The sequence below is a fragment of the Pipistrellus hanaki genome (assembly GCF_964339955.1).
Source record: "Pipistrellus hanaki genome assembly, chromosome: 1".
NCBI classification, from domain to species: Eukaryota; Metazoa; Chordata; class Mammalia; order Chiroptera; family Vespertilionidae; genus Pipistrellus; species Pipistrellus hanaki.
In genome coordinates, this window is record NC_140503.1 from 130779824 (window position 1) to 130806844 (window position 27021).

The 27021-nt window shown below is 43.5% G+C and overlaps 1 protein-coding gene across 1 annotated transcript in view; it reads right to left on the bottom strand.

Moving 5' to 3' along the window:
* Positions 1 to 9063: 9063 nt before the first annotated feature.
* The window catches only part of ITIH5 (inter-alpha-trypsin inhibitor heavy chain 5), an 82304-nt gene continuing 64346 nt past the window's right edge, over positions 9064 to 27021 (bottom strand). The window contains exons 8-14 of the mRNA XM_084869245.1: positions 24061 to 24229; positions 21822 to 22131; positions 18490 to 19049; positions 15732 to 15785; positions 13806 to 13922; positions 11190 to 11567; positions 9064 to 10139 (exon numbers count right to left, since the gene is read on the bottom strand). Of these exons, the coding sequence (XP_084725371.1) occupies positions 9841 to 10139; positions 11190 to 11567; positions 13806 to 13922; positions 15732 to 15785; positions 18490 to 19049; positions 21822 to 22131; positions 24061 to 24229 (1887 nt within the window). The 3' untranslated portion in view covers positions 9064 to 9840. The remainder of the gene's footprint in view (positions 10140 to 11189; positions 11568 to 13805; positions 13923 to 15731; positions 15786 to 18489; positions 19050 to 21821; positions 22132 to 24060; positions 24230 to 27021) is intronic.

The window sequence follows — 27021 nt, forward strand, 5'->3', positions numbered from 1 at the left end:
TGGCGCCCTAACCAGGGGGAGTGGCATCCTTACTTCTCCCAGCTCCTTCCCCATCTTCCTCCAAAGCCCGGGACCAGATAGACATGAGCTAGCAGGGCAGACAGAGTGGATCCAGCCTAAATTGCCTGAAGCTCTCCTGCCCCAGACAAAGAGCATGGAAGAGAGGAACAGGGGCCAGAGGATGCGCCCACTCTGCATGGGAAATAAAAGCCAGGGGCCAGCAGAACCTCACAGAACCTCAGAAATCTGTTCCTTTTTCTAAATATGGGCAAGTGCATAATTCACTTTTGCTTCATTCCTCTGAGCTACAGAGATACAGAATGTGCAAATGAGGTTGGGCAGAAAATGGGGACCCATTTACCTCTGGGCAGTTGATTCTGTGCAGCACCTCCCATCCTCCCGTGGCCCGCGGCCCCAGATCTAAGACTACGCTGGGCTCTTCCCTTTCTTACTCCCTGACAGATGCGTGAGGACTGGCTTATCTCCTCCGCAGAAACCAGGGCAGTCACCCCAGCTCAGCGTTGGGTGTCTGACAGAGAAAAAGGGAAGTTCCTCGAGCTCCCACCTCCCCAGCCAGAGTCCCTCTCTGCCAGGTGCGGTCCAGCAGCTCATTAATCATGTCAGTAGCTGCATTGTCTGGGCCTCTCCCAAGGAAGACAGGTGACATTTACAAGCCAGTGGATGTTCATGTGAGTTCTGTCTCTCTCCATTTCTGTGTATGCAATTGGGTGGGGGTTAGCACCCTCTTCCCCGGCTGGCTCTGCACGCCCCAGCTCCCCAGATGTGTGTCCATGTCTTTCGAATCCTGATTTGTTGTCAAAAGCTACCAGCTGGAGCTGTTTTTAAGAGAACATGAGAAAGATGTAGTCCCCACCCGGCAGAATTCCCTGCCTACTCCGGGCCCAGACTAGAGAAACCCAACAGTCCATATCCATACAATGGACACCTGTTTTTAGTGGGGAAATAAGCAACACTGATGTTACCTCGTTTGGGGATGAGGTGGGATCCTGGACTCAGGGGCCAGCAGTCCTCAGCAGTAGCAGTAGAAGCCCCACACCTCACCTTTTCACCCCTCTATTTTGTCCAAAGCATCACAGTGTCATGAGAAGAGCAAAAGCACTGTGGCCAGGCCACCCTGTGTTCACAGAGCTCTGTGATGAGGGCAAGGCATTCCGTCTCTCTGAATGTTTACTTTTTCTATACAGTTTACTTCTCTGTCCTTTGTGGCATTTTTATTAAGAATAAATATGTTTTTATGTAACATACTTCTAGTTCGGCCGGCATGGGTCAGCGGTTGAGCATCTACCTATGAACCTGGAGGCACATGCCTAGGTTGTGGGCTGGATCCCCAGTAGGGGGTGTGTTGGAGGTAGCGGATCAATGATTCTCTCTCATCATTTATGTTCCTATCTCTTTCTCCCTCTCCCTTCCTCTCTGAAATCAATAAAAAATATATTTAAAAAAATACTTCTGTGAGACCTAGGTCAAATGCCAGCACCCCTTCTACCCCAGACTGGGAATAGTCTCTTCCTTTTTAAACCCCAACACATTTCCTCTGAGCCTCTGTAAGGGCACCCTGCTGTCTGTCTTTTATAAGAATTGATTACATGACCCATTATCTGCAAGGCTGGGAGGGAGGTCACCATGTCCCCTCCACATAGTTGGGGACAACCAAATATTAGTTAAACAAGTGAAAAAGTGAATATGTTTGTTTTAAAGCACTTTCTCTTCTGGGAAAATTGCATGAACAATTTAAAATGTTATTATCATTCAATAATATACAAAGTTTTGTACTTATTTTCATTATAAGTTCTTAAAGTGTCCCACTTTTGTTTTACAGGGAGACAGATGAAGAGATTGGAAAAAATAGATACCTCCATGTTGTATAGGAGATCTTTTAGTTCCTAGAGTAGTGCAGGAGAACTTTTAGTTTCTAGAATATTCCTGGAATATGCTAAGCCTTCTTCCAAAGCAAATACACTGCCCTGTTGAGACGAGTCTTCAGGCTTTGAACTATTTCTGCCTTCCCTTGGAAATGTTTGTTTCTTCTGTAACATTCAGAACTTTCAGAATAGAACCTGGGATTCAGCATTCTACAACATTTACAGAGCTTATGTTACCTTCATGGCTTAACAAGCCTGGCAATGTGAGGCAGACTTCCAGAAGGAGATATAACAGGAGAAAAGTGTGTATGTGTACCAGTTATACATTCATTCACACTGAAATATCTCAAGTTATTGCATTTTTCTGTTGCCCTTATATATTTCACAAAATTATTTGTAAAAAGCATAATAAAATGTATTTATAATTAATATTGTACTGATAGTTCAATGAAGTAATTTGATGTTATATCAATAAACTTAGTGCATGTGGTTTTCATCTTATATAACCAGAAATTCCCAATGAGCAATCAGGACATTGAGCTTTTTCTTACACAAACACAGCTGTTGTTCTGAGAAAATAATATGATCAACAAAGAATTTTCAGGAAGAATGCTATGTCAATAAAAATTAATTTTGATTTGGCCTAAGAAATGTACCCAACATACATGCACATGCGTGTGTCACACACACACACACACACACACACACACACATTTCCACTTTTATTTGCAACAATCAAAATTAAAAAGGACTGTGCTGGACCTTCTTCCTATCTTCTCAGATCACAAATTTCAAATCCTATATAATAAAAGGGTAATATGCAAATTGTCTCCTGGACCAGGAGTTCAACCGGAGTTCAACCAGGGGGCAGGGTCAGCCTACCAACCGCCTTCGGCCCTTCCCCCCTGCCAGCCCAACTGGTCTGTTTGTGCGGGCTGGCCAGACCCCACCTATGCACGAATTCAGGCACTGTGCCTCTAGTACTTATAATAAAATGGTAGACATTTTGAAGATGTGAAGTTTTGATTTTGTTCCTGAGTTTGAGATGATGCCAGATTAACTAAAGGGAAGCATCCCAAGATGAGAAATCCACACTGCAGACTTATGTGCAAGAGCCTCCTATGCAGAGCCAGAGGATGGAGCCATGAGGTCTCTTAGGGAGAGAGTATAGGGTGGAAAGTGTAGAGGATGAAGGATGAACCTTAGGGTAGGTCCACAGTTTGGTGATAGGAAAGAAATGAGACTAAAAAAAATATATTTTTAAATCAAGAAGCAAAGGGACCTAGCACTGCAAAAGAGGCCAATGCTGTCATGTGGGGAAGTTGAAGACCCTGATAGCTGGAACTGGACCTCAGGAATGGTAACGTGATGTCTGAGAAACAGTTCCTTTAGTGTGGTGAGGACAGAAGCTGAATCTGATGAGTTAAACAACTGAGTAGAAGGTTAACAAAGAAAAATAAGGGTTTGAATACCAAGCACTACAGCAAGCCTGGCATATAAATAAAAGAGAAAATAGAAGCCCAATGGAACCCAAGCAGAAAGAATAGTCTCAGACCAGAGGAGACTTCTGGAATAATATGTGAAATCAAGAGAAAAGAACCTAGTGGGGAACAATAGTTTGGAGATTCTAGAATGAAAAGGAATAATTTAGGTAACTGCCCACAGGAAATGAGAACGGTGGGGATCTGGAATTAAGGTACATAGACAGTTTTACGTGGAAGGAAGGGGTATGATGAGGGAATAAAGCCATGTGATGCTAGAGCCACTTTGTGTTTTTTTTGTTTGTTTGCTTTTTAACATATTTTATTGATTTTTTTTACAGAGAGGAAGAGAGAGAGATAGAGAGTTAAAAACAACAATGAGAGAGAATCATCGATCAGCTGCCTCTTGCATACCCTCTACTGGGGATGTGCCTGTAACCAAGGTACATGCCCTTGACCCAAATCGAATCCAGGACCTTTCAGTCCGCAGACCGATGCTCTATCCACTGAGTCAAACCAGTTTTGGCTATAGAGCCACTTTGATATGACAGTGAATGAGGGGGATCTTGCAGTTTTCTCAACAAAATAGGGGGCAGCTTCCTGTGGAAAACTGAGGGTGTGGTGGTCTTGAAAGCTGAAGAATACAGTGGCCGTCAAGGTCAATGCACTTTGGGAAAAAAGGATTTAGGTTTGCTGAATGCCAGTGGAGGCCCTGCTGATTGAACAGGCCCCTGGGGGTGCTCTGTGACTTTCCCTAGACATTTTCTGTGTCCTAGGAATGGGAGTAAAGGAAGCTTGTAACAAAGACAGATTTGGGACAAGGTCAAGGGAGGTAGAAACCTGGGATTCTACCAAACTTTATCCACTGTGGGTTCTCAGCAACTGCTGGATCTACAGAGCAGTGTTTGAAACTGAGCAGAGTAAGAAGACTGCTTCAGAGTCCAGAGTACCACCATTTGTCCACCACCCAAAACTGAAATATCATTGCTGACATGTATACATAAGGAACTGTTTGACATTAAAATTGGGTCTCAAAAGAACTGTTGGCCCAGAAAGACTACAGACTAATTCATTCGCTTTTCAGCATAACCATTATTGCTTGTCTCATTTTCAGTTCTTATAAGTGTATTTCTATTATAGTAGGACATGATCTCACTCATCTAGGGGAAATGATGAAAAACATGGACTGATGAACAAGAACAGACACAGAGAAAAGGAAGCATAGATCAGACTGTCGGACCTCAGGGGCAAGGTAGGGGAGGGTGGGGAGAAAGGGGAGAAATCAACCAAAGGACTTGTGTGCATCCATGTGAGCCTAACCAGTGGTTAAGGACAACAGGGGGGTGGGGGCATGCATGAGGAGGGGTGTGGGATGGGAATGGGAGGGATGATGGCAAATATGTGATACCTTAATCAATAAAGAAATTAAAAAAAAAATACTGCTTCAATTCAGAAGATGTTCCCAGTGGCTTAACATTATAGAGACAGTACTAGTATAGCATGTGGTTGCCTCTGCATGCACTCTTCTTTCTTGCAGCTTAACACTTCACATTTTGAGAGTGGTTCCCAACCCCCTTCCCACCTTCAATGCCGTGCCTCTCAATGCTCAGATCGCATTCCTCTGCCAAGCTCTCTTACAGGGTTCCCACACTCTGTGCCAGTCTTTGTATTCATTCTTTCTCCTCCTCAAAACTGTGAACTGTGGTGGTATGGACTTTGTTTTCTCTGAATCCATGGCTTTGGGACACTGTATCTAGAAATACACTGGAATCACTGAATGAATCCTCTTGCATTTATTACTTGGAAGTTCAGGAAGTATCTTTGTATAAAGGCAAAAGATAAAAGTCACAGACCTAAGAAGTTATCTCGTCAGTCCCTTTTTATTTATAGATGAAGAAGCCAAAACCCAGAGAGGTTGATTTCGAGCCGTTGAGACCAGGCGTTTGCTTGTTTTTAACACAGCCTCTCAGGAGTATTTCACTCCTGCTCAGTCTGGTTTGGCTCTAGTCAGGTGCTGCACCATGCACCACTCAGAAACTTAATGTAGCTCAGTGGGAATCTGAGAAAGAGCCATTGGACCACTCAGAACTGGAAATGGGATGCCAGAACCACAGGCTGGAGATGCCCCTTGAATAGGAAAATGACCCAGAGCCAAATGAAATAAGTTCTGAGCAAGATGGTGGCCAGTGTGTGCAAATGAGTGGCCTAATAAAGTGATCAAACTTTGAGATGCTAGAGTTCCAGAAAATAAGGCACTGAGATGTTTAAGACACTTCTCTACTTATTTGACAGTTTTATAAAAGGCCAGGAATAGCTGCTGTACATTTACTGTTCTATATAATAATTTGTGTGTCTCAACAGTATTCTTCCAATGTCATTAATTACTCCATTTACATATATTTTTTGTGTAATTCATAAATTCCTACAAACAAGCAGTGCAACTAGTATCATAAAGTTTTATTCTCCAGAGCCTTAACTCTGTTTTCACTAAAAACACAAACATGCCAATATGTTGGTTATTTTCCTATGTAGTTCTCCTATTAATTTTGTTTAAGAAAAATGTCTCTTGAATGTGAACTATCTTGTACCCTACTTATTATTTTAAACTGACTAAAATAAACACTTATAGTTATATTTCTAAGTGTTTGTTTAGCTGTGCTGTTTTATTTGCCATTTATTTTAGGTGGATTGTGTTCTTCTGGCCTCAAGAGTCCTCCAAATTTAATAACAGCACTGTTTGTATACATTCTGTGGGGCTTGAGGAAATGAAAAGAACTTGTTTGTTGATTCAGTATCTTATTTGGCTCAGGCTGCTATATCAAAAATGCTACAGATTGGGAGGCTTAAACAACAAACATTCATTTCTCACAGTTCTAGAAGCTGGAAAATCCAAGATCAAGACACTGGCAGATTTGGTATCTGTTGAGAGCCCACTGTCTGGCTCATAGATGGCATCTTTTACCAGTATAATGGCATGGTAGAAGGGTAAAGGGAGCTCTCTGGGTCTCTGTAATAAGGACACTAATCTTATTCATGAGGGCCCCACCCTCATGACCTCATCACCTCCAAAAGGCTCCACCTCCCAATTCATCACACAGGGAATTTGGACTTTGACATATGAATCTGGGGGATGGGGGTGAGAGAACCTTCAGTCCATAGCATTCACTTTAGTCAAGAGATAAATTTAAATTATTCCTGTCCCTAATCCACCTCTCCTGAGGATACATGATTCAATTGAAGTTTTAATGTTACTCCTGATAGAAACAAAGAGGTGTTCTTACCAACTCCCAGTGCCTGTCTAACAGTGGCCTGGTTGTGACAGAATGTCAAGATGGTAGATCCTCCCAAAAGCCCACTCCCTTGAGCCTGAAGTGGTATATCATCAAAAAGTCAAATGGAAGAACATTGTGCACCCAGCACCGCTGGGTAGAGAATGTTCAGTCCATTTTAGTTGGAGAATATAAAACTTTATATTAGGAGACCCTGAAAGATAACCCATCAAAAGCCATTCTTTTAGATGCATGAAGGAATAGAAACACAGAAATGAAGACTTTGAAGATCTTAGTAATTATTATGAGTTTTTAACAGTAGCTATTAACATGAGATTTATGTCCTCTAATTGCAACATATTTCCCAATCTCATTCATCTTCTTCTTCTATTTTTTTTTCCTTACCCAAGAATATTTTTCCATTGAATTTTAGAGTAAGTGGGAGAGGGAGAGACACAGAGAGAGAAACATTTATGTGAGAGAGACACATCAATTGGTTACCTCCTACAGAGGCCCCAACCAGGACTGGGGATCGAGCCTGTAATCAAGATACATGCACTTGACTGAAATGGAACTCTGCACCCTTCAGTCCACAGGCCAAAAGTCTATCCACTGCACCAAACTGACTAGGGCACATTGAACTTCTTATTTAGTTACCCTCCCTCAATTTATAAATGCTTAAGGAAAACAAATGATTGCCCCAATGGTGAAATTACATCAAAGTTAAGAGAAGCTGGAGGTTCAGCCAGGCCCTCCAGAACATAACATGGGAAAAATCTCCCAACTTTGCCTTGCCTCAGCTTTCCCATCCAAGAAGAGGGTTCCTCCACTGCTCTGCATTGGTAAAAGAGCTTGCTATTCGTGCACATGGCCAACAGAAAATACTACATTTTTTCAGGTAAATTAAAAGGTCCTATCACACGAGTGTGGAGTTTTGAGCTCACATATATTACAGTCTCTGACTGAAAGAGAAAATTTAATAGTAAATACCTTTAGCAATAAAAACAGGTGTACACTGAAGAGAAGGAGAAAGAAAAGTGTGATTAAAAGAAAGATAAAAACTTTAAAATAATAAAGTTCAACCTTGATACTTAAAAAAAAATATTTTTTTCTAAGTTGGTGAGTAAGGGGTGGTAGTCCACTGGAATTTTTGTCACTGTTCTTAGGAAAGCAGTAGTAACTGGGAATGTCTGGCAGTAGCCTCCTCTCCAGCTGACTCCTGCACCTGGAACAAAGATCACTGCCCCAAGTGCTAACTCAGCAGGCCCACCTCTTGGTTCAAGGGACATCTATCCAGCTGGGACTAAGATTATGTAACAGGAAGGTCCTCATAGAGCGTGGACGGGCACTGGCTGGCCCTGGCTCATGCTCCTCTTCCCCTGAGCTCTGAAATGTGGAAGCATCTGTCAATCTATGCAAGTGTCCTCACACTGCTGACATGGAAACAGGCAGCTAGTCTGGGAAGATGGGAGTAAGAAATAATATAGAGGGCAGGCCATGGTCTGGTGGGTTCACAAAGAAGAGAGAGACTGAGACTCTGAGAGAGGCCTGAAGAATCCCCCGGCACTAACTTAATCTCCTGGTCCGACAGGAACGTGTGGGGATCGTTTTGCTGCTCATTGTTCCCATGGGAGGGCAAGTCTGATAAACAATTTTTATAACTCTGATTTCCCTCCAAGTGCTAAGTATGCTTCCATATTTCATGAAAGCCTGCTCTGGAGTCAGTCCTGACTGGGAGAAACCACCTGTGAAGCCAACACAAAGGCTTTTATTTCATTCAGTCTCATATTTAACTATTCTATTTCTCTGACCCAAGCCTCTCTTTCTCCCTTGTTTGGCACAAGTGCCCCCTGCGTCCATCTGCATCCTGACTGTGCCCCTCACTCAGTGAGGGTCAGGCTTCCTGAACTTTGGTGGTCCAGAGAAGAGCAAACTGAGCAAAAAGTGATGAAGGCGGAAAACAAGGCTTTGATGTCACTAGCAGGCAGTCTCCCCTTGATAATATGAATGGGTTGCAAAGAGGGTGTCTACAATCAGAAGGCTGACGGTCACTGATTCTTGAAGCCACCTCTGATTTCAACCTTTCCCTTTTGGGATCAGATGTGTCCTTGTTCTGAACACATCTGATTCCATAAGAGCTCCTTACTCATGTTGATTTCCTGGCTTTGCCTATTTGAGGTGTGGAAGGCGTCTTAGACTTTGCAAACATGTGCCCACTTCCTTCAGAGAACGCACAGGTTGATTCCTGTATGTCAGCTGTCCGACACTCGCTGTGCTGTGTCTCTCCCAGTCCAGCACTGGGAGAGCCTACTTTATTGCCCCCCTGGAGGATCGGGACCAAAGAAGGCTACAATTATGATGAAGGCTAAAAAGTGCCCAGCAAAAGTTTTGCCATTTAACTGGCCAACCACCAACACCAAGACAGGCAGGTAAAACACATCCATGCAGAGTTGTCCTCTTTATTATAAGCATTTAGCTTACTGGAATAAATAGGAGAATATCCACTGGCAAAGTAAAGCATTTTACAAAACCCATGAGAAAGACATGGGTAGCTGCAATATAGGCTTTCTATTTCCAAATCAATTTTTTTATGAAAATTAAAACTAATTTTCAAGGGCAAGATATTACAGCAGAAGAAAACCTTCTCCTAAGAAAAGACTTAATTGTTTACAATGATCAAATCTCCATGCTATCTGTATGACCCGTGGCCTGGGCTCCATCAGAGGATCCCCTGAAGCAGAGGCTGGAGATCATAGCAGTGCTAAGAGGAAGGATTCCTAAGCATTTATAAGGGGGAAAGCTGTGTGCCCAAACTTGGCTTTTTTTCATAGAGAAAACAAACTTTGCAGCACCCTTACTTCATCAGAGTTACTTTTTGGGAGGCTATGGGATGGACAAGCCAGTTGCTATAAGACACAGACTTCTTGCTTTTAATCATGACCTTCCCCCCTTGATGCTACCATCTTTCCCTATAGGACATAAGGAGAGCATGTCAGGAGGAGGGAGCAGGGGAAATAACATTTCATTTCAGCTCCCTGATCCTACTCTTTGCTTAAGCTGATGTCTGTCCTACAAGCCACCAGGGGCAGGCCAGGGGTTGTAGCTAACTGCCAAGAGATGGGGCATAGGCCAGCAACAAGAACCACACGACGGTGTCCCCCAAGGCCATTTCCCTGTCTTGCACTCTCACATTAATGCACACTAGTGTCAGAGTCCCTTGGATAGTCCCAGGCCGAAGTTAGTCTCTGAGTCAAAAGGATGGGCTGCCAGGTAATCCTTGTATTCACCATCGAGCAGCTGGGCGGCGTTCCTGGCAAACCAGCAGTCTATCTGCTCCTCCCCGTTGTAGATTTTCCTCTGTTTCCAGACCACCGGGACCTGGTGCCCTTTCACCTTGAGGACCGTTTCAGACTTCTCATCTGCCTTTGGGAATGGAGGACTAGTAGCGTTCCTGCTGAGCCTGGCAGGCTCCTCTGTGAGTCTGGCATCCTGGTTCAGGAACTGACCTGAATGGACAGAGAAGCATCTGGTTTTAGTAGAGCGCAGGCCACATCGTGTAGGAAAAAAAAAAATCTGACATCGATTCAGGCCTTCAGTGACCAGCAAATGCACATATGGTACCCAGAGGAAGGGGATTCATGGTGTCAGAGATTGACTCCTAGCTGGACTCTGCCAGAAGCCACTCACGCTTTCTCCAGAGTAAGTGACAGAACACGTGTTTGGGGGCATATGGAGAGGAGAGACCTCCACATCTGGAAGCTGCCCTCTTGCTGACACTGGAGAGCTGCCTAACCAGCAAACAGAGATAACCAGAGTCTCTTACTACGCTGGGAGGGCAAGAAGAGGGGCAGATAAATAAGGAAGAGTTAGGCCTCCCCCTCTTTCCTCCCGGGTCATAGCACCCTCCATACTAGGTTTGTGGACTGTCCTGGGCCAAGGGTGCAGAAAGCAGTCAGTTCAATTGGTTCCTGAGACACATCATCAGAATTCCCCAGGTCAAGTGAGGACGTCGCTAGGGCCAAGGATACCGGTCTGTGTCCGTCAGAGGGAGCTCACAGTTGGCAGGCAGTCACTAGAGAAATGTGTTCCGCTCAAGTGCCAGGAAATCCTGCTTTCTAAACCGAGCCCAGCAGCGCTGGCTCTTTACTTGTGGGCAAGGAGCCCGCACAAAACTGCACGTCCAAGAAAGCCAGTTCAAATGGACAGCCTGCTGCTGCTCACACAATGTGTGTGGCTGCCATAGAGGAATCGCCATGGCGCACGGGTGCTGGGCTGTGGACGGCCCCTTCTTTGTATCTTCTTGCTGAGAGTGAGGAACCAGAGGATTACTCACAGTTTCTTTGCTCACTTTCCCAGAAGGCCAGTGAGTGATAATTTGTTTACAAAGCCCACTCCTGTTCCAGAAAGTCATGAGGAGGCAAGAAACACAACTTTTGTGATATAGGTAAAAACCGGCTTCCCACCCAATGTCTCCATCAAGCTAACGTTATTGGCAGCACCAGTTCATTCAGAGCCGAGTGCTCTCCTCGGACCCCGCGGGAAGAGCAGCTGCTTACCTAAGAGTCCATGGCAGTTGCCAGAAAGGCCTTTGCTGCTGGAGATGTAGAAGCCCAGGTGGTCTCGCTGGTAGGGGGCTGGCTTTTTGTAGAGGTGAATGAGGATGACGAAGGCAATGGAGCCCTGGATGGTGACGGTGACATTGGCATTGGCAGACACTGACACCTCCAGCCCCCGACTCCCCACTACCATGCTCTGGTTGCAGGGGAGGACCAGCCTGTCCCCGCCATCCAGGATGACCCTGTGTGGTGTGATCTCCAAGTATGACCTCTCGGGCTTGTTGACAAGGATGGTGATGGTGCGGAAGTAAGTGCGTTGTTTCTTGTGGCCGTTGGGAGGAGCAGGGGCTCCGATTAACGCTCCATTCACTGTCACACCTGAAGGCAGAGGGGCAGAGAGCAATGGTTAGAAAAACTATCCTACTTTCATGCTAAAGGCATCCGAACAAAATCTCCTTCCTCCTCCGGCCTTATCTTTGTAGCTCTCTCACCATGAACTTTCACTCTCAAGTAGAGGCCACTCAATGCCTGCAGAATGAATGAAGAAATGAATGAATGTATGAAGTTAGGAGGGAATTTCTTCCCCATGTTTGACCAGTATCTCAGGGGAGGGGAAGGATTATGTAGGTTTGGGTCAAGATGTAATAAAGATTAACAGATTGCATTCATTCTAGTATTTCTTTCATTCTGACGGTAGGGACAAAGACACATACAGTACTTCTTATCTACCAGTTGCCACTGATTCTGACTTGGAGACACTGTGATGCCATGAGCAGTGTGATATAATGCAAAGGTTAGAGTTATGCTTAATCCACAACTCAAGTTCTTCTACCTTCTAGGTGTGCACCTCTGGACAAGTCACTTTAAAACACCGAGCCTCAATGTCCTCATGTGTAAAAGGGGGCATGAAACCTAAGGGGACTGGTGAGGTTCACAGGAGGTGACATATGTGCAAGCTGTCAATGGCCAGCAAATACAATTCTTTTTTTTTTTCCACTTCGCCATCATGAACGCACAGCAACTTTACTAGACCTGAGTGAGGCATGTGAGTCAGACCCCTAGCAATAGGTGCTGTCCAGACAGATGGCAATTCTACATCAAATGTTTGGGGCTGAATTAGATCATGTACATTAAGTGTACTTTGCTCTCAGCAAAGAGCCAATTTGCATTAATAAAATATTGCTACATGATTAACTCCTATTTTCTCTGCTTTGGGGATAATCTTCCCCTACATCCTGACTAGCAACTTCTTGGACATCCCAGGAGAAAACTGCTCTCTCTGGGCTGAAGGGTAGGGGGAAGGAAAAAGCTCAGCATGAGTAGAGGTCAAATATTTCTACCTTAAGGCTCCAAGCATCTTCCAGGGAGCTTCCCATCATGGACACACATTGAACACAGGAATGAGAGAATGGCTCAGGGATAGGAGGGGGAGTCACGTCCAGGGAGGGCACAGTTAGGTCTATCTCACTCCTGAGCCTTTCTGAGTTACAAAAAAAGCTGAGATTTTGTTCTATGGCTAGAAAGGCCTGTAAGAGAGCAAGGTAGGTGAGGAGCTTAAAATCAGACATTACATAACTCCATCATCTGTGTCAGCATGCTGTGAGGCCCTCTGTCACCTAGCCTTCCAAGAAACTCATTTTCTTAGAACTGAGAAATGCCAGAATGTCTACTGCAAAACTTGTCCTCAAAAGTTGGGCTGCATGGCTGTCCACATTGCCATCCTGAGGCACTGTTACCTGCATGTAACAAAAGAAGCTTTTTGTTGTTATTGTTAATTATAATCCTCTCTGGAGGGCATGCTTTTTGATTTTAGAGAGAGGGGAAGTGAGAGAGGGAGGGAAGAAAGGAGGAAGGGAGTGAGGGAGGGAGGGAAAGAAAAACATCAATGTGAGAGAGAAACACGGACTGTTGCCTTCTGTACACGCCCTGACTAGGAATAGAATCTAAAATTCTAGTATGTCCCCTGACTGAGAATGGAACCTGAAACCTTTTGGTGCACAGAACGACACTCCAACCAACTGAGCCACATGGGCCAGGGCCAAGGGAAGCTTTTTATATACCAATCTCTTTTTTTAAGTGGTCACTCTATGGAACAAAGGGGATCAGAGCCATGCTTACACCCATGTTCTCTGTACTCAAAGCCGAGTAATTAACACGGGGCTTAACATCTTAGTCATGGAGGAGCTGAGATAAATGAATTTAGAACATCCCACCACCACAGTTTTTGAATAGAAAGACATAATAACAATAATATAACACGAATTCATATAGCACTTATATGTTTTCAAAACAACTTCTGTTCCGTTATTTAATTAAATCTCTACAATAGACTGGTACGACCAGTGCATGAGCACCACTGTTTTACAAGAGAGGCAATATAAACCCTCTAGTTGAATAGTCAAGGCCACAAAATTAGTTAAGTCAGAGAACAGGGTTTCCAATAATGTCTTCCTGCCTTCAAGCCCAGCACACAGTCTAATTCCTTTAACTAATCATCAACAATCCTCACTGAGCATCTGTGAGGAGCCCCTTACATGTACATCCATCTCCAGAACAGTGGAGACATAATGTCTACCTGGCTCTTGCCCAAAGACCACAACAGAGGGCAGAACTTACCAGAGTCTGCATGATCAGAGACCAGCCTTAAGATATCCCCGGGCTGCCCGTCAATGTTGAAGCAGACAGTGAGCTTGCTCAAGGGGAAATCCACAACAAAATGGGGGTCTCCATCCGCTGCAGAGCAGGAAAACACAGGAGAAAACAGAGATGAAAGACACTTACTGAGTGTAATACTCTTTTATATTTTCCCAGGGATTAGTTATTTGATCCTGTCAGTGATCCTGAATGCCCAAATGAGAAAGATGTCTGGGAGGTGAAGTCACTCACCAAAGTTATGTAGTTAGTACACAGTAAAGTAAGGATTTGAATTCAGGTCCCCTAAATTCAAATATAATGCTCCCTTTCATCACACGTTGGCCAAACACAGACAACTAAGCTTTGAGAGGTAAGTGGGAAACAGAAATGAAAGAGGGTTATTGCAATACTAGAGGCCCAGTGCACAAATTCATGCACCGGTGGGGTTCTTTCCTTTGGCTTGGGGGACTGGGCAGGAACTGGCTCTCTGATATCCGCCAAGGGGTCCTGGATTGTGAGAGGGTGAGGGTCAAACCGAATAACCCCATCAGTACGCGATTGAAGTCAGGGAAGGATGCAGGATGTTGGCCAGGTTGAGGGATCCCACCAGTGCATGATTGGAGCCAGGGGGGACCATGGGAGGGCTCCAGGGCATATCCAGCCCATCTCGCTCACTCCTGATCAGCCAGACCCCAGCAGCAAACTAATCTACTGGTCAGAGCATCTGCCCCTGAACGGTCAGTATACATCATAGTGACTAGTCAACCAGTCGAATGTCTGCCCCCTGGTGGTCAGTGTACATCATAGCAAGCGGTTGAATGGCCTTAGCATATCATTAGCATATTATACTTTGATTGGTTGAACAAACAACCAAGCACTTAGCATATTAGGCTTTTATTATATAGGATACCCCCTCTATTATGTAGCCTGCTTTCTTCAATTTCCAGTATGACTCCAATAATTTCCTTTCTCCTTTGACCACCAAGTGGAGAGTGCCATGGCACTAGGGACATTCATAGAGCCAGATGCACACAAGCCTTGCCTGACAGTAGTAACAACCAAGCCTAGCAGAGGGCTGATGACAAGTGAAGGACACAGAGTCAGCAGGAACATGGCTAAGTGACAGTTCTCTGAGAATTTCTTGGGCTCACACCACAGCGTTTCTCCTCAACTCATCAAAATCCCTTTATAAGGAAAGCTGTTGCTTATCCCAAAAACTAGAGGAGAAAGTCATTACTCCACATGCATCCAAGAGAAATATTTTCTTGCACCCATCAGCACCTGTGTGTTCAAAGGAATTGCATTCTCTCCACTAGAGACTGTGTTTTCTATCCACACAGCTCATCCCGAGGATGTCTGTGGTTTTATGAACATGCACATCCAGTACATCAGCAGCAAGACTTACAAAGAGAAGCACATATTTTAAGAATCTAACCCAGCCTTTGTGTTGTTATCTCATCTGGATTTTTATTGTAATTCCAGAGAATTGGCCAAAGGAAATTTTATGGTATGTTTATCTATTCTTCCCTCTAAACCAGGGATTAAAAAATAATAAAATAATTTCTGTAAAACCAGCATGCCCCATATATTTGTAATACCAGATGCTGAAGCACACATTGCTTCAGATCTATAAAACAAATGTCTTTTAAACTCCACAATGATGAGACTGTGAGTCTACTACCCATCCTTCCATTGGGGCTGTTGCCAGGCTCCTGGGACTGTTATCCACGGTGCTTATGTAACAGTTTAATGATGATCTTGATTCTCAGAACTGCCTCACGCTGCCTGCTTGGGCTAGAATATGGGTCTCGGTGTCACATTTCTATGAGCTAGTATTTTAACTGGCATCAGGGCATTCCTGGTTGTCCACTTTCTAAACATGCAAATCACATACATTGTTTTCCTTACCTGATGTTCTGGAAACTTTAATTCTTGGGTTATATGGTTTCTTGAGAGTAGATCCTATAAAATAAAGGAAAATAGCAACCACTGTTATTCATTAAAGAGGATGAAGTGAGGAATATGAGAGGAGAGTATTGAGATGAGTAAAATATAGTTTTCAGATACATTCATAGCAATTTAAAACATTATCTGTTTTTTGTTTGTTTGTTTGTTTGTTTGTTTTCCCACAGAGATATTTGTGTGTATGCTTTTTTTTTAATGGGTTATACTATACATGCTGAGTCATATCTTGCTTTTTTACAGGTTGGACCAAATGCTTAAAAGGTAAACAATTCTATAATCCAGGCACAATAAACATTCAAATTCTATTCTGGGAATCAGTATTCCTGCATTCTTTGTCTTAAATGGTGATCCAGGGGTAAAAGTAATAATGATTACCTTGTAATTGTGTGACCCTTTGTCTATTCAGAGCTTTTAAACATATAGTATCTTGTTTGACACCCTCAGCAACTTTAAGGGATGATTTAAAGGAGCTTGGCCTTACAACACACAAATGAAGGTGCAACAAGTGGAGGCTTAATTACTTTATGCTTTTATAAATTAGATAATAGTCTTTTTGTCTGTGCTTTCTGTGCATATACTGTAGGGAATATTCCATCTTAATTCAGGTGTAGTTATAGGAGGAAGGAAAAAAAAACATTGGTTTAATGATCCAGAATTTCAGATTTGCAAGATGAAAAAGTTCTGTCAATCAGTTTCACAACATCAATATACTGACTGCCACTGAACTATACACTTACAAATTGTTAAGAAGGTAAATTTTATGTAATGTGTTTTTGTACCATACTTAAAAAAAAAACAAAGAAAAATGTAAAAGGAAATTAGAATCCAGTGTCTATTGTGTGTATAAACACAATCCATAAAGCAGCAGGCAAAAATAAATGATCAATTAAAAAATAACCCCAAAGTAAATTAATTTCTACAAATAAAATAACATTAATATCTTATTTCAAATTGTTTGTATTAATAAAATTATGCCCCTCTTAACTAACGTTTGCCCCTCACAGAAATTAAAGATCAAAGTATCGCAATGCTTCTATGTGCCCCTCTTTCCCACACTGGTCCCTGGCCAGCAGGACCCAGGCAGAATCGGGAAGACCACAGGAAAGCAACTTCTTAGTTTGGATGGCTGATGTGAGAAGCCTCAGTGAGTGGCAGCTGCCACAGACACTCAAAAAAGAAAAAAAGAAATAAATAAAAACTCATCAGAGCTATAAGAAAACAAAGATTGTCTTAAGTACTAACTTACACTTTAGGAAAATTCAATTCCAAACAGTTTTTTTGAGCTAACAGTTGGTTATTTCTTCATAGGGCTAATTCATAGCATCACACAATTTGCTTTTCATCAGAACTAAAATTGCACTAGTTTTGCCAAAACAAGCTCCACTCTTTCTAAAAAGGCAACATATCACTTTTAACCTCTACATCAGGGTCTGAACTTTTCAATAAATGTCTAGTTCTACATTCCTCAAAGGGAGAAATTCTAAACATTTGTTGAACTCTCATATATGCCAAAACTTTACACATTCAATCCTTGCAATGGCCCTTCAGGGAAGTTATTATCTACATTTAACAGGCAAGGGAGTAGAAGCTCAGAGAGGTTCAGAAACTTGCTGAACCTCACAGCTGGTCAGGAGGGCTGGTGAGCTGAAAGTCAGCTCTTTCTGGATTCTAAATGTATGCTCTCTTCACTACATCTAGAGCTTATCAGAGTTTTGTGGTTTTTTTAAAAATATATTTTTCTTGACTTTAGAGAGGAAAAGAGAGAGATAGAAACATCAATGATGGGAATCATTAATTGTCTGCCTCCCGCACACCTCCTACTGGGGATGGAGCCCAAAACCCAGGGAATCGAACTAGTGACCTCCTGATTCAGAGATCAATGCCCAACAACTGAGTCACACCAGCTGGGCTCTTCTAGGAGTTTAGAGTGTGAGGAATAAATGAGACAGTATTTGCAGGTCCAAGGGTAATATCTCCCCCTTCTGAGGAGATGTGAACTTGACAGAAATTTAATGAAAATGTTACACACACACACACACACACACACACACAAAAAAAAAAAAAGAAAAAGAAAAAAAAAAGGCTGTTTTCCACAAACAGATACTACTGAGAATGTAACCCTCAGTTTTGGTTGAACTAATTTTCTTTTCCACTTCCTGTTCTCCTTGCTACTATTTCCCCCATCAAAATGTCGCTGAGACCTTAGACAGTTACTATTTAGAGTCTGAGTGACAAGTATAAAAAGGGTGAATTCTCTCAAGAATCAGGAAATCAGTTCTCATCTATGTTCTCAGGAAAGTAAATCTAGCATACACATAAAATGATATAACTCTGAAGTACTTAAATATGTGGAAAGGCACTTAAAGAGTGAATATGGTCTATTTGTTTGTTCATCTTGGTGCCTCCATTAATGACTGGCAATGTTGGGCATTCAATATTGGTGATTGATGGATGGATGATTTTCACCAGGCAACCTTTCTAAGACAACTGTCATCCTCTCTAATGTCTCTATAGAGATCAACAGTACAAACACAATAATTGAACACACGCCCTGAAAACTAGGAGCTGCATGTGGGGTAATTGCTTATAAAATTATAATGCCACAGAATAAAACAGACTCCTGCTGAGGTGACCTTGCCTGAGAAAGAGGCAGAAAGGACATGTTAGGCTCCTACATTTGGCCATCCCTGGAGTTGGTTACCTGGCTGCAGGTTGGAGCCTTGCAGACTCTGCACCACTGTCTCAGGCCCTGTTGCAGCAGACATGCCATAGCTGTCCTCCAGCTTCCTTGTCTGCAGTGTGGATTTCTTCAACTTCATGGAGGTGAAAGGGGTGAGGAAGCGAGAGTTCACAGCCAGAGCCTGGGCCTTCTGCCTCAGTCGCTCCTTCTCCTGCTCGTCGTCATTCTGCAGCCAGGAATTCAGCAGCTCCTTTACGGTCAGGTAGCTCCAGAGACGCTCAAGGTGGTTGGGGTCCTTCTCGCCATCACCATTGGGCCTGACACTTCCTATGACATCATTCCCCACCTTCTGGGGCCCCACAGGCACATCTGTCTTCAGTATGACAAATTTCTTACTGTTGCTGGCCCTGACTTCCACGTGCAGTCGATCTATCTTCTTGTCCATCAGCTTCCCAGCAATGATGATCTCTGAGCCATTGAAGTAGTTGGAGAAGAAGGTTCTGGTAGCCTGTTCCACGGAGCTGGGTGGGTAATTGATGTGAATGTCAGAGAGCAGAGGGGTCCTGATCTCATCATAGAACCTGGAGTAAAGAAAGAGAGTGAGAGTTAGGATCCAGCCCTGATTGCAGGCAGCGCATGTCCTAAAGGAAATCATGGGCTGTTAAAAGGGTGAGCTTATCTTAGAAGCAATCAAATCCAACTTCTACCAGCAGAACAATGCTCATAGGAGGCTATACAGCAGTATCTTGAACACCGCTGGTGGTCAAGAACTATGCCTCATTACGCTTCCTCCTCTCTTTCAACTGCTCAGAGGAGGAGGAGGAACCTCCTTGTAGTAGATCACAGTCTTCTCCCTGAAATTTCCACCCACTGGTCTCACTTTTGCCTTTGGAGCAGCACAGCATGAACTAGCATAATCTGTCTTCAACATAACAGCTATTTAGGGGCGTGGCAAACACTGTTCTTAGGCATCATCTCTATGCAGTCTAATTAATTCCAGTTTCATGAACTCTTCTTCAGATGACATGATTTCAAGGTTCCATAACCACTCTTGGTAACTTTCCTTTGTACACACCTAAGTTTCTCAAAACTTAAAAAACATTTCAAAACATTTTTCTTAGAATCAAAGACATGTTGCCTCTTAAAACATTTTTCTTAGAACCAAAGACATGTTGCACATATGCTTTAATAAGCACATTATACTTGAGAAATCTGACCTTGACCTTGCCACTATGCTTTTGTGTAAAGCAGCATTTGCTTATATTAGCTTTTCTTCTAGTTACATCACAAGCTTGCTACTTTTTGCATAAAGAGGCAATTAAAATCCCTTTCCAAAAATCTAAAAAGCATAGGCTGGGCATTAGACTTCCATCTCAGCTATTTACTTGCTGTATGTCTTGGGACACATAACCTCACCTCTCTAAACTTCAGTTTCTTCCTCTATAAAATTGGAACATTAATAGTAACCACTTTGGTAGACTACTGTCTCCCCAGACCCAGTTTCCCCTTCTTTCATAATAAATTAGTTTTAACTTGATGAAGCCCATCTAGCTACAAACTACATTTCTAAGCCTCTATTCTTGCCAAATATGGTCATATTAACCCTAATGGAATAGGAGTGGAAGCGATATGCAAAACTTCTGTAATTCTTGCATAAAATAGAATGGCTTGCTCTGGCTTTCTTTTCCTTCCACACTTTTAGAGTTGGAATACAGAAGTCATTATGACCTAATTTCAACCTTGCAGTTAAGAACAACATCTAAAGGGTGTAGAATGGTAAAATGGAAGGAACCTGAGTCTCTGAATAACCTCATGGAGCCAAACTGAGCTGTGCAGACTGTTACAGGAGAAAGTCATCTGCATGTCAGCTTAGCCTTTACCCTCATATACCCACTCCTAGGATTTCTGCCTGTAGAAATGTCTGTCATATTGTAAGTTCTCAATAAATGTGGGGTTGTCACAATATTTTTAGTAGTATGGTAGTGCAGTCCGTTTGTTTCAATGTATTGTACTTGCTTTTGCTTATGGACACATTATTTTTTTAATGTATTAAATTCTCCCTCTTTTAATGTAGTTTTGAATGATTTTGAAAATGTGGGAAACTAATTTGTGTTTTTATTTAAATCTTGACAAAAATGCTGGGTAAACAATGGTGGCTAGCTTCATCTCAAGGATGTATCTTTATTTTTCATCTTAAAGACCTCTAATTAGATTTATCATTAATGAATATTCTTTGATTATGGCTGTTAAACACCCATAAAGGTACCTGAAGCTCACTTTTTCTTTTAAGTGACTACTATTTATGCCACAAAGTGGATTAAAGCAATAGTGTTGAGCTGGGCGTCATTATGTCATTGAATCAAGAGCAAAGTCATACCCCATGTTGACAACATGATATCAAAGGGAAGGCATTGAACTGAATTAGAAGACCTCACTTCTAGCTTCTTTTCCATATCTTTCTCTCTCTCTCTCTCTTTCCCTCTCTCTCTCTCTCTCTCTCTCTCTCTCTCTCTCTCTCTCTCTCTCTCTTCCCTGTGCCCTCTCGCAATCCAAGACACCTTGGGGGATGTCAGAGAGCCAGTTTTGGCCCCACAGACCAGGCCATGATGTCACCAGTGCATGAATCGTGCACCAGGCCTCTAATATGCATATAAGAGCTTTGCTTAATCTCTTCCTGCCCTCCCCTCTCTTCCCTTCCCTCTGAGATTCATCAGTCTATTCCATGTTTCCATGCCTGTGGTTTCTGCTCCTGAATTGAGTGTCTGCCCCCTGGTGGTTAGTGTGTCATAGCTACCAGCTTGTTGGCCAGTTGGCCACTTTATCTTTTATATCTATAGATATGATCAGGGACTAGTGTCAAATGGTCACTTCGCTTCCAAATTAAAATATGATAATTTTAATTACTATTCAACATGGAAATAACTACTTCTCCTAGCTACTGAAGAGGGTGGAATTAGAATAAATATAGCAGGAAGTGCTTTGAGATGTCAAGAAGACAATTATAATCAGAATAGCTAGTTGAATAACTAACACATGATAGCCATTCTGCCAATATTTTATACAGGTTTTCTCATTAAATTCTGTCAACTGACCATAATCCTCACTCTATAATGAGGGAACTTAAAATCTTGCCTAGAGTCATAAAACAGAACCAGAATTTGCAGCCAGACCTGCCTAATGGATTTCAAACCCCATTATGACATCTCCCAGTGTAATGAGTTATGGTCATTTCCAGGATACTCAAGGCTAAGGTGCAGCTAACAATTCTCATTTCCGAGTCTCTTGTAAAACCCAACCCTTAATCCCCTTCTGAGAGCCTCTCATCATTATCCCATGAAGACAAGCAAACGGACCCAGTGAGCTGTGAGCCGGCATCCTCCTCCTCGTGAACGCGCCGTGTGAGGCCACAGTTCTCCAGCGACAGTTTCTCCAGCAGCTTGAAGTCCACGTCATTCCCGATGCCAATGGTGAAAATGCAGATTTGGCCTCGGGCGGCCTCCTTGGTGTTGTTGAGAATCTTGAGGGTGTGAGTCTCCCCAACAGTGGGTTTCCCATCCGTCAGGAAGATGATGAGGGACACGGTGCGGTCTCCAATGTCATTGTGAGCCACGTAGTTGTTGAGCAGCCTGATGCCCCTCTGCAGGGCCCCATTGATGTCTGTGCCTGTGGGACCAAAACAGGACAGCTCAAGCTTGTGTCCGTCTCCTTAGCCTGGCTGCACATTCATGGCTGTGGTTTACTCACAGCTGTTCGAGAATTAGCAGGAGTGGCATGTGGAGAGGGGAGGAAGAAACCCCCAGGCATAGGGGGTGATTCTAAGTCACTCGGCCTATCTAGAAACTTGGCAACTGTTTGTTAAGTACTTTAAACATCTTAACTCATTTTATCCTAATAACAACAGCATTTGTTATCCCCATTTAACAAATGAAGAAATGGCGGCTACAGAGATTAAATGACTTGTGGATGGTGGAGCTGGATCCAAATCCAGCAATCTGGCTTCAGAATCTATGCTCCCAACCCTGATGTTTCACGTCTTTGAGAGGAGCAGATTTATTTTCTGTCCACCTGCAGAGGTTGGGGCAATGAAGTGCCAAGAAAAAAAGAGAGGGAACCATAAGGTTTCTAAAGTTTGGATTCCAAAACGTAATACACACCAACCAATTGCTAAAGTTATATCCCCCACCTCCACGTAACATTTTAATTGTAATGTGAATGTAACATACATATGTCAGGGGCTATGCTAGAAGCTGGGGGATATAGAATATGAAGAGTTTCTGATCAAGGACTAGACAGCTTTGTCAACTTCCTGCCATAGATCAATGCTATAATAGTGCATAAAATCTAATCTAGTATTTCTCCCATCACCTGGTAAAAGAGTTCCTAAATATCACTGTGGTGGAGATGGGTAAGAAACCCCATTATAAGTCAAAGTTCAGTCTAAGCAAGATGAAGTTCCAAATGAAATTCATGTGGGAAATCAGAACTTGGACTTGGAGAGGAAATGATGAATGTAAGACAAATAGAAACTCTCAATGGAAGAAGATTGAACTGGATGTGTCATAGGTTTCCAGATGACCACCAAAGCAAAATAACTGAGACAACAAGTAATGGTGTCTCTGTGAATGGCCTTTAAGAAAGTGGGGAGGGCCCTGGCCAGTGTGGCTCAGTTGGAGTGTCATCCTGTACATGGAAAGGTTGTGGGTCTGATTCCTGGTTGAGGGATCAGTCCTATGTGGGGTGTGAACAGGAGGCAACCGATTTAGGTTTTTCTCTCACATCAATGTCTCTCCCTCTCTCTCTTTCTCCCTTCTCCTCTCTCTAAAATTAATAAACATATACTCAGGTGGAGCTTCAAAAAAAGGAAAAAAGGAGGGAGTGGTCAGGATCAGTTCCAACAAACACTCCAATATTGAGCACCTGCCATGTGTCCATTGTATTAATGATGAAGATGACAGCACGAGTAAGACCCAGGCCCTGAGTTGAAGGAACTTACATCTAGCACAGCGGGGTAACATTAGCACACTGTTCTGATAATCTAGTTTTCTTAGAATTATGTATGACCTTTCCCTCCTCTGCACACTAACCTGGCACCAAAGCGTGCAGAGACTCGGAGCCCATAGCACTTCCCATCCACGGCCTCTCGCAGGCCCCTGGGACTCCTGCTCTGCTCATGTTTCAGCTCCGCCGAAGGAACTAAGGTGCAGTGGCACAGTTCCACCTGCTGCTTCCTAAGTTGCTAAGATTTAAGCACACAACACACTGCCTCATCTAGTTGGCTTTAATTCTACACCCTAAAACAATTTACAAACCCGGCTTCATTGCTCGGGACCCATGAGATAAACCAGGAAAGGTTCCAAACCCTATCAGGTATTTCCCCCCCCCCATAACTTACTTGACCATCTAGTCCAGGCCTGGAAGAGGAGAATTTACGGAATCGGTGTTCAGAGAAACCTAAGCTTCTGGGAAAGTGCTCAGCTGTTATCTCCTTTCCTGTGATAGCTTCAGCATTCAAATCCTCGTCTCTTGGCAGAAAATTTAGCTACTCACTTATTATCACGTCAAGCTAATGTGAAAAGAGGGACTCATATTTACCTCCGGTGGGCGACATGTGGTGAATGTAGACTTTGCCGTCTCTGATATTGTTGGGAGTCACTGATACCAAATGGTCCTTCCACACTTTGATCCGGTTGGAAAATCCAATGATATTGAAGCGGTCCTGGGGTCGGAGGTCATGGAGGATTCTGAAGAGGGCATCCTTGGTCTAGGCAAATGCAAAACCAAAATCAGCCACATCAGCTGCATTAGTGCACATGTCCCCTGACTTAGAAACTGCGCACCCTGCACGAAGTCAGGATTAAAATTAAGTGCTGACTCTGTAAAGGGCACTTGTATAAATGTCCAAGTAACAATTATTTGCTTTATACATATTTCTCTTTATTGTAAGAGCTTTTTAGGCACGTTCCACTCATCTTTGTAAACTCACTACATTCAGGAGGTACTAGAAAGATTTAGTGAATAATTGAATAAATAAATGGGCAGACATTTAATTAATTAGAAGATCAAAAGTACAAGTAAAAAATGCTGTAGGATTTTTAAAAAGCGAAAAAACTGGGCCTGAGTGACATTAAAAAACTTCACTGAGAAGCAGGAGTATGATGCTTAAAAGAACTGGGTAACTTGACAGCGAGGGAGGGCATTCTGCAAGGAGCAAAGAAGACAAAAGAGGTGGTTCAAGCAAAGCAAAGAGGGGAGATGGGTGAGTCTGGACGCACTGAGTGGATAAGAGGTATGGGAAAGAGACATGACTTGTGGGAAGAAAAGAAAGACCATATGAAACTGAAAACAGAAAAGTCCTAGAAGCCTGGCTAAGAGTTTCTAAAATAATCAGCCCTGTGTTGAAAGAAAGCACTGCCTTCTCTAAACATTATTGTTGTTAGTCATTTAAAGTGATTCATGATATGAAGCAAGGAGGCCTCATTACATAATTGCCTTAACCCTGACATCTGGCACCTTTTACAGGGATTAAAAGCACAGACTTCAGAGCAGACAGTCTGGGCTTGACCTTAGACCATCATGTATCTCTGGGTGGCCCTAGGGCTCTGCGTAGTAAGCCCTATCACTACCCTTTTGCTCTGTGCCTAAGTTATCCCACCTGGAAAAGCAAAACAGTAATAGTGCCACCTCATCGGGTTGCCACAAGGATTAAATCAGTTACCAGCAAAAAATATTCCTAACAGGGCCAGGCCCACAGTAAGTTATACACGTGTCTGCTCGAACTTGCTGGTGGGTGGGGAGCAGCAGAATCAAGAGAAAGAATAACCTCTTCTAAGGAAATATATGTTTACCTTGAAAATATTTTACAGGTCTTTTCCCAGATTCTATTAGCCTTTGCTTTATAACCAGCTCAGTCAGTGCTGCCCCCTCACGCTGCACTTCCCCTCTGTGAAACAGTCACGACTTCTTCTCCCTTCTGAATGTTCCCTCCCCCTCCCCCTAGTCTTACTCTTCAATCCTGTATCCAACTGCTCACTCTAATATCTTATCGTCCAACCCTCGGATGTCATAGGAACCTCAAAACCCACTCTAGAAAACTAACTTAGATGAACTTATTTTTAAATCTGGATATTACATTCTTGTAGTAAATGTACAGAGTTTGTAGCCTGAGCAAACAGATGTTCCCTTAACATTCTCCTTGTGGATCCTAAGTGAATGAAGTTGTGCCTCAATTTCCCCCGATCTTCATTCCCAGGTCAAGAAAGCAGTGGAGCATAATGAGATCATTCGCAGCACAATAATGATGACATTGGCAGCTAACTTTTCTGGGAGCCTCTTACTCCCCAGGTATACGCCAAGTGCCAGACCTTTCCGTATTATGATGCGATGGACCCATTTAATCCTCCCACAGCCCATCCAATGGAGAGTGAATGTTCATATTTCCATTTTGCAGGCGAAGCGACTGAGGCATGAAAGAGTTAATGAAGCATCGTGCCCTCTGGGAGCCTGGATGAAGATCCAGGAAGTCGGACTCCAGGGCCAGCTCTGACACCAGCAGCAGTGGAATCTCAGCCCCTAGATGCTGGCGCTGAGCGTGCTCTGAGTTATACCCCTTACAATGTGCAGCTCATTTTGGGATTCCTTCCAGGTCCCTGCATATTGACGGCTCTGCTTATTTCTTTGTTTCTTTCACTTGGTTTCTGGCAGCAATTAATGGATTCATTTCCTATAACATCCCTGCAGAAAGCATCCACCCCAGGATGAGAACAAAGAATCCATTTTATTAAATTCATCCTCACATCCTACAGAGGGTTTGTCCAGCCCACAGGGCCCGCCCCTCCCCCCCCCAACTGCCCCCAGGTCTTCCGTGAGAAAGAATGGCAATGGTGGGGCTTATTTTCTTTCAGAGTCTTGGAATCCCCCTCCAGACTCTGTTCCCTCCTCTGGAGGTGGGCCGTTCCTCCTTCTAACCCATCACCCTGGGTTGTTCAGAGGACAGACTCACTCACCGGCAGCCAAATTTTCTGTCCTTTCCCAACCCTGACTCCCACCTTCAGGAAATGTGTCTAAGGATCTTATGAAAATAAGCAGATTCCACACCCCGAGTTGGTCAGCTCAGTCTGGATGCCATTGAAAGGATCTGTGCTGCTCTCTCCTCTGGCTTCTCTGGCTTCCCCCTGGAAGCCTCTTCTCAGAACAGCCCGCCTTGCATGGCTGCCTCCTTCTCGGACCAGCCTGGGATGCTCTCGGCCCCCTCACACTATGTCCTTCCCCGCGGCCAATGATTGCATGACTGACTTTCATGCTTACCCTCAGAGCTCACCACTCTCATGAGGCCCAGACTAAAGTGCCAGCCATAGGTCCTGCATGGCCCACAGGCACTCAGGCTCAACATGTGGAAGACTGGAAGCTCTGCCTCTCTCCCCAGACCTTCCCTCCTCTGCTGCCGCTCCCAGCCAGGGGTCCAGGCCAGAGACCAGACATCATGTGGCAGCTTCCTCCTGCCCGGTCAGGCACCTCATGCCCTTGGGCCCATCTCTTCTTTAAACCCCTCTCTTC